We start from the raw sequence: 8,545 nt of genomic DNA, 5'->3' as shown, positions 1-8,545 counted from the left end.
GGAGGCATCATTCATTTCAGTGGTACCCTGTGTTCATATAAATAACAATGGTTTGAGCACTAGCGGTCAGTTTAGATTCCAAACCGGTTAGTCCTCTGGCATGCCACTGCCACCTTGTGGTGGTTTGAAAAAATCCAGAGAATTTTAAATGTGGGTGTCAGTGAGCAGGTGGGTGTTTTCTTTTTTTCTTGAATACTCAACAGCCTTTGGTTCTGTTTCTCCGACTGCATTTAGATTGAGTATTTATCTCTGACAAGTGCTCGACACAGTAAGCGTGTGCGAGAGACTATCCATGCATTACATGGTAACTGACATTCCTAATGCTTAATTTTGTATTTGTGCTTCAGTAAAGCATCAGGCTGCAGAGAACCCCAACATGTAATATGTTCACAATCATGCAGATGTCTGATTGAATCATCCAAACCAAATCCACCATCTGCATACAGATAAGACAAGCTACCCAGAACAGCAGAGTGGGAGATGAGGTCTGCCTCAACCGTGTATTGAGCTGCTTGGCCTTTCTCTTTGTCACACGGTACAATGCCAATGGACATGGGTGCTATAATTGACAGACACCTGTCTGCACCTTCTCCTGATGTCATGATACGGATGTGTACATTTCCTGTTAAAAAAAAAGAACAGTTATGAGCCGTAATCGGTTCCATGTGGAGTTATCAGATTTAAGTAACGTAAATCTTGATTCAACTAAATGAGGGTGAATGAATGGCACCCTATCCATTTGTGTTCCTGGTCAAATTCCTATTGCATGGTTTTTTACAATGAATGGTATAAAATGTTTGAGCACTGGCCAATGGGGGAACATGGTATTATAATAAGAACTCAGCCAGTGTTATCAGAGGGATCTTCTGTGAAGACTAATCCAATATTTTGCCATTTTAGTGTTGCAAGTGGTACTGTGGCATCATGACAGTAGACAGTTTTCAATTTTATATTTTTAATAATCACCCTGATTCCACAAAATATATGCAACATTTGTAGTGACAATTTTCAAATAACCTTTATTTGGCTGTGACAGTAGTTTAATTGATTTTTCAGAGCTTTCGCTAATATTTCAGCAAGATGACACTGCCTGTGTAAACAGTTTTTTAAATACAAATTAAATCTATAACCCCATTTACAGTGGAGTACAATAATGGCACTTCTGTCCAAGGAAGGTTGAATTAATCAGTTATAATGATTGGTTGATTGAAGAGCTGACCAATGGGCAGGCAGCTTCAGAATTCAAAGGTTAGACAACATTGTTGCGTATGACCCCCACCTGGTCTATCTGACACTCTACCACATCTCCTTTCTGAAACACACAGGAACACTTCATTACATCTCTCATGTCACAACAGACAAAGCTTGAGACATTTGTGACCAATGGGTACTTGTTTTTATGGACTGCATGCATTGTTGATTGGTACCATCCTTAACCTTACAGTTACATTCCAGGTGTACTACATTACAGATGTTATAATTTCACAATGCATGGAAAGGTGTTTAATATTTCATCTATTCTAGCCCAATCATTAATTAGCAGACAGTCAATGATCAGCACAATGATGTCTTAACACAAGTTAGATGCAGACCTTAAGGAAGACTGGTGGGTTCCTGAACACACCCACACCTGGAGGAGTCCCTGTTAGAAACACATCACCTGGAGACAATGTCATGAACCTAACATAGGAGCAAACCAAAACATTTTAGTTATTACCATAGAGCAACCACTCACAAATATTTATTTAGCCATGACGGTATCTCAGCGGAGTCATGCCACCTGAAAAAGCACAAAGAAATGTACTGAACCCCAACAGCTCAAATTGTTTAGAAAGTATTCCTTAAATTAAGATTTGATTGCATCCTAAATAGACATCTCAATTTATATATGTTTCCAATTCTATTCAAAAACTATAGTACCCAACATCCAAACTGCTACCTGCTACAATTATTGACACGATGAATCTAAAATAAATGGTGAAATGCCACCAAGGAGCAAATAGTTTCCAGTGACAAATTATGCAATTACATTTTATTTGGTCCTTGGAAAACACAGATTAGCATAGAATGATAAATGTGCCAGCACCCATTTGTAGTTTGCTGCTGTGATAAGAACTAAATTGGAATTGCATATGCTGTGGAAGATGCATCAGTTATCCAGCAAAATAATATTATTGGCCAAAGACAGAAGACATATTGCAGTATTTACCAAAAACAAGCATCTCTCTCCTGCACCAACAATTGTAACTGTTCTCCGATAAAATTACCTACATCATTGCAGAGGGAGGCACATTGAAAGTAAAATAATGAAACGCTAAATCAGTGTTGCTAACTCCTGTTTTTGTTTTAACTAAGAAATTAACTGCTGTATAACCCATTAGGTGTTTTTTACCAAGCCACTGAGAAACATCATAGTCACAGTTAGCTGACATTGGGAGACCAGGGTTTGAATCCAGCTCTTGTACTGGCCCAGGGGTCATACAAGGGTAATGCAATTGGCCAGCATATTGTCTGGGATTGGTTGGCTTAATCATTCAATTGGATTGCACTGACTTGAGCTCCAGCATGACCTTGTGTCATCCTGTGAGTTCAATTTAGGCAAGTCTGGAAAGTGCTTTCTGTCCACCGCATAAGGATTCTGGTTGTGACTTCCTGCTTTAGCGAGCAGCAATATGAACCAGAACAATATAGGAGTTGCATCACAAAACACACACAGTGGCCTCAAAATTATTAGCACACTCATTGTTGATCAGCTTGATCTTACAACAACAAAAAAAGCATGTAACATCAAACTTTGAAGGGACACTGGTTAAAAAAAAAAACTTACAAAAAAAAGTCTTTTTTTTACAAAAAACATGTGCCACAAATAATTGGCACCCCTTTCACTGCAGTAAAAACATGAATTCACACCCAAGCACACATTCCCTTAGCCATTCATCAACATGGAAAAGGTGAGTGAACACAAACATGAATGAAATGAGACAAAAGGTTGTTGACCTACACCAACCAATGCTATAAAAAGCCATACTTGAAAATAACCATCTCCATAATTAGGACAATAATTAAGCAATGTAAAAGAACTGCAGCTGTGATGAATCTGCCTGAATGAAAAGGATATGTATGTTGCCCCCAAATACACTGAGAAGGATGGTTCAATTGGCAAAAATCTTCAAGGATTACAGCTTGAGAATTACAGACATTGGTAACATCTCCAAGTCCCCAAAACTACGCTTAGACTCAAACTTTATGCCAACAAGTTGCTTGGATGGGTAGTTGCTTGGATGGGTTGCCAGAAGAAAGCCTCTGTTATCACCAAACCACAAACGTAAGCACCTGGAGTTAGCTAAATGTCATTGGAATCAGGTTCTATGGTCCGATGAGACTGAACTGATCTTTGTGGCAATAAACACAAGACATGAATGTGAGAAAAAGAGCCATGGTCATACAGAAATAACCTAATAACCACTTTTAGTTCTGGTAGTGTACATGAACAGGCCCTAGGAACCACCTGGGAGCTTTAATAATGGCCATCACAGTCCCTTAACCTAAATCCTATTGAAAACCTGCAGGGAAAGCCCAAAATCGAGGACCAAGGACACTGAAGGATCTGGAGAGCTTCTGTATGGGATAAATGGTCTCAAATCCCTACCTGTGTTCTACCACTTTCCAAAATAATCTTTCTGTAGTTATCTCTAACTACAGAAAGATTTCAGAACAATCTTGGTGAAATAGCAAGGAATTACCTTTATATTAACTGTTTAGTGACCTTTCAGAATTATGAACAGTGTAAGACTGTGTGAACATGGATTGTGTTTGTGAATCACTCACTGTGAAACCCAGGCCACCACTTGCTCAGTCTTAAAGATTAGCTGGTTAGTGTTGCTGTTTTGGACAGCTACTCCATTCACCAGACAGCGGATACCCAGATTATGGGGATCTGATGAAAAATAAATAGATGCGAATAAGCACATTATACATATAGATTTTTCTGATTATTCTCATTCCGTCTCACCCTTCACAGCAGAGGTGGTCACTAAGGCGGGGCCAAGAGGACAAAAACTGTCAAATGTTTTTCCCAGAAGCCACTGATTCCCATTGCGTTTCAACTGCCAATCCCGTGCACTGACATCATTGGCCACTGTGAAACCTGCCACGTACGACATAGCATCCTCTTCCTGTGAAAGAGAGTGGAAAGGGTTGTTTGGGTAGACGTGTATAAACATTCATAGCTGCGGCTGTCTGAGGGATATTAAACCCTTGTGTCTTTTAAGTAGTGTTCCCTCACCTTAATATGCTTCCCCTTTCGTCCAATCACAAAGGCTAGCTCTACCTCCCAGTCCACTTCCTCCAATCAGAGAGAAGCAGAAAATGTCATTAACTGACTGAGTTATTCAACGGATGATGACTCAGTGCCATTCAGCTGAATCAGGCACATCTCTAATGATCATGCAAATCAGCTGTACTCCTGTTTCCTCCTCTGGGTTTAACAGGCACCAAGACTGCCCTCACCTGGCTCTCATTGGGTAGTATGATGTCATCAAAGGGCCCAGTGATAGCACTGGGGAACTTGCTGAAAATAATTGGTTCTTCGGGGATAGGGGCATTCTGCTCCAGGCAGTGGTCCCGGTAGTTCATTCCCACACACACCACCTTTTCTGGGGCCAGGACTGGGGAGAGCAGTCTCACTTCCGCACTGGGGACCACACACTTAGCAGGACTAGCGTCAAGCGCCCTGAGGACGAGAACACAGTGTTTGTTCTGGGTGTTAAGTATGGCTAATGGACAGGTACCAACAAACTTTCTGTACAGTGGCCCTCAAAAGTACCCCCCCCCCGCCTTGGACCTCTACATTTTATTGTGTTACGACATTAAATCTAAATAGATTTAATTACAGGTTTTTGCCACTGATCAACACAAAAAAGCCCAATGTCGAAGTGAAAACCGCAATTTGCAAATTCTTCTAAATTAATGAAAAATATAAAACTGAACACAATTGATTGACGTATTCACCCCTTTCGCTATGACACCAGAATGAATGTCTTTGTGCCAGTCAATGGCAAACACTCCTAAATAAGTACATTTTGATTTCATGTTGTAACACAAAAGGTCCAGAGGGGGTGAATACTTTTGAGAGCCATTGTATGTGTTTGTGTTACCTCTGTGCACACTGCATGCCCCTTGGTCCCATCTCCAGCAGCTCTTTCATTGTTGTTGGCATTGAAGAGTCATAGGCCTTAAGGTCAATGACCCCTAGCCCTTCACCCTGCTCAACGCCAACCCTGATCCTTCCATCATCTCCTTGGCGGCAGAATTGCACCAATCGCATCACAGCAACAGAATCTATTTGCTTTTCTGAGACAGCAGAGAGTCTATCAGAGAAGCTCCTCAAGACAAGAGACAAGGAGCGAAGAGAAAGTCTCATCTACTGAGAACAGAAAAAAGGGACTTTACTGAGAGATAAAGAGAGAAATGAAAAGTCGTAAGAATAGTTTAAAGTATAAAAGGGGAGAATGGTATGGATATAACAGGTCAATATAATTATTAGTGATTGCAGAGAATTCAGCTTCATTTTCAATTTGTTTTTCTATTCTGTCATGAGCATCTGACCAGGAAATCAAATTGCTTTCAATATGATCCGTGAAATCTAACATTACTTGCACTAGCCCTTTTGTCTTTGTACCGCATTGTACCCATACATCTATGGCCGTTTATCAATCCGCGTCCTAAGGACGGTTCCAATCCAAATAACACAAGTTACCAAGAACGCCTAAAATGCCCGGATAAGTACTTGATCCGCCTCTTTTATCGAGGATGCATGGGTTGGTGACTTGTTCGGCGAGAACGCATCTGATATCCCAGAAGTCATTTCAAGATGTCAGGAAAAACTCCACAACTGTAATAAGTTTAAACTTTTCTTATTTCAGGTAAACGGTACCTGTAAATCAGCATCTGAAATAAATTTGACGAGAAATGGGCATTGTAGTCGCTGAATATTTGCTTATTTTATTTAAGAAACTAATGATTTATAACTTTACTCCGACTTTTTGATCAGCTAGCTAACTTTAGTCAGTGCAGTGGATAGGTTAATTAACGTTAGCTAAGTTCAGTAATTACAGTACCGGTAGAGGGGGACAGCTTTTTTTAGTACAGTTGATTTTCACTTTCACTAGTTTCACTTTCACACACATTTTTTTTATATACAATTGTCATATCATATGATTGTGGCTATAGTAACCATACAACCTTCTGCCGTTCATCTTCACATTCATATTTTATTCAGGGACTCCTGAGGAGGTTACAGCCCTCATATGAGTGGAGGGGTATTGCGCAATAGCGCAAAAAGTACACATGCATCTCAATCCATATAGGCGCGTTCTCTGTCCTCGCGATCTTGCGATACCATTCTAAAGACGCTTGACAAGAACGTTCATCTTAGCGTACTTGGAATTGATAAACAGCCTATTTCTGGGTAAACCCCAACTGTTTCATTCAACTCTCAGTTAAAGTACTAATTATTCTGTTAGTGCTAACCTTTTCATCCAGAGCTTCTGCAGGCAATACAAAGTGCCACAGTATTCCAATAGAATCGTAGTACAAGATCAGCAGTGATCACTGACTGTAAATGCAAAACAGTCAACAACAATATAAGCAAAACCCAAAAGCCGCAAATAATGTAGTCGATGAACAGTAGCTGATCTGACAGACATTATATTGTCAGTCAGGTGAAAAGACCTACCTTTTTCTTGTCGACTGTACAGACAACATGCATGTACATAAGTTTACTTCCTGGTTTGGTATTTGTAGTTTAGTTTATAGTACAATAACACTCAGTGCTCACAGCTATACATAATCTTAAGAGTAGAAACTTCTCTAGTATGTATACCGTATGTATTGCTTTGAATTAATACAAAATTCGACGTTTTCATAGATTATCTGCACATACATACAAGTAAGTAACGAGTATGTTAAAACGACAACTCCCGTGATTACGTTGAAAGGACACGTGTAAATCACATGATCGACTAGCGAAGCAGGCTTCTAGTGATAGGAAGTTCGACTCTATTTACTGACTGGAATCTTTTGGAGTCGTTTAGTAATCAACTGCTTATTCGAGTCATTAAGTTCATTTGTGATTAAATTGAAACAATAGTGGAAAGTACGGGTACGAGACGCGGGTCACTGCCACCGTTGAGTATGCGACGCTCGTCCTTTCGATATCCCCCCAACACCCCGCTCAGAATGAAAGCAATGATCCGAGCGTACAGATCCGCTTTCAGCCGTTTAAATGACCGATTGCGAGGAAGACTGACTCAAAAGACTCGTTACTCTTGAGTTACTAGAAGGAGTCGTTCGCAAAATGAACATCACTACACATTTTTTTATTTATTTATTTATTTATTTTTATTCAGAACATACATATACAGAGGAACACAATGTATTATTACACTAGAAACAGCATCAAAGAAAAATAAATAAAATTACACAGGGGAAAAAATAAAAATGTACACAGAAAAGGATTCAAAAATTCTATACATCCGTTTTGCTTTTTTATTTCTTGCTTCTTTTAGGGCTTCAATATAATGTTTAAGTTCAATTTTAAATAATATGATGTTAGGTTTATTATTTGTCCATTTCTGCTTGTGTATATGGTATTTTCCATACATAATGATCAAGTTAACAACAAAATTTTGCTCCACATTCTCATTTTTGTATAACAAAAAAATATCTTTACCAGATAGTTGAATCTTTAATTTTGGAAATTTAAATATAAGATATTCAACCTCAATCCAAAACAATTGGGTAAATACACATTCGCAAAATAAATGTTTTATTGATTCTTCTTCTGTATTACAAAAGCTGCATGTAATTTCCATGTCTCTAAAAAATCTTGAGACTACTTGTCTCACTGGATAAATCAAGTGAATAATCTTATATGTAATTTCTTTAACTTTATTGGTCAGACAGTATTTATTGGGTAAGTTCCAGACCTCCTTCCATTCAATCTGACTATACATTGAGTTCCAAAAAGGTTTCAATTTAGGCACTAATGCAATTCTACATAATTCTTTAATATAAAAGTTATTAAAAAAAAATTCTATAATGTTCACACCATCAATACTTAACTGTTTATTAATATATATGGGGATAGCTTCAGAAGATACATTGCCTGATAAAAGTTGAATGAGGCCACTAGGAACAGCATCAAATACTACTGCAAATTCCTTAGCCGTTACAGGGATCTTATAATAGTTAAGGAATTCGCAATAATTAAAAAGATATCCATTATTCTTAAATAACTGTCTGACCAAAATTATACCATTATTGTACCAGTTTTTGTAAAATAAAGATTTATTTTTAAATGTAATATATTTGTGGTTCCAAATGACAGATTTGTGTGGAGAAACATTATGCTTATAAATGAGCATCCATAATAGAAAAACCTGTTTATGAAAAGAAGAAAGCTTTATCGGAATCTTATTTACATCAAAATTACACCTCAAAAAAAATTCTAAGCCCCCCAGTTTATCAAAAATGAACTCAGGGA

General features: G+C 38.4%; 1 protein-coding gene across 6 annotated transcripts; it reads right to left on the bottom strand.

Moving 5' to 3' along the window:
• Positions 1-938: 938 nt before the first annotated feature.
• On the bottom strand, positions 939-6,973 carry fahd2a (fumarylacetoacetate hydrolase domain containing 2A). 6 transcript variants are annotated; one of them, XM_010902813.5, is made up of 9 exons: positions 6,737-6,972; positions 6,532-6,616; positions 5,157-5,450; positions 4,510-4,732; positions 4,286-4,345; positions 4,013-4,175; positions 3,829-3,937; positions 1,593-1,680; positions 939-1,312 (listed from the first exon to the last, which is right to left on the bottom strand). In XM_010902813.5, the coding sequence occupies exons 3-9, from the start codon at positions 5,420-5,422 to the stop codon at positions 1,250-1,252; spliced, it is 972 nt and encodes a 323-aa protein (XP_010901115.2). In that variant the 5' UTR covers positions 5,423-5,450; positions 6,532-6,616; positions 6,737-6,972; the 3' UTR covers positions 939-1,249. The 6 variants fall into 6 exon arrangements, with proteins under 6 accessions (XP_010901115.2, XP_034152496.1, XP_010901120.2 ...); XM_034296605.1 differs by having other exon boundaries at positions 5,157-5,352; XM_010902818.5 differs by lacking the exon at positions 6,532-6,616 and having other exon boundaries at positions 5,157-5,352; positions 6,737-6,973.
• Positions 6,974-8,545: the final 1,572 nt, after the last annotated feature.

This window comes from Esox lucius, chromosome 13 (genome assembly GCF_011004845.1).
Source record: "Esox lucius isolate fEsoLuc1 chromosome 13, fEsoLuc1.pri, whole genome shotgun sequence".
In the NCBI taxonomy this organism is placed as follows: domain Eukaryota; kingdom Metazoa; phylum Chordata; class Actinopteri; order Esociformes; family Esocidae; genus Esox; species Esox lucius.
This window is presented reverse-complemented; position numbering and strand designations above follow the sequence as displayed.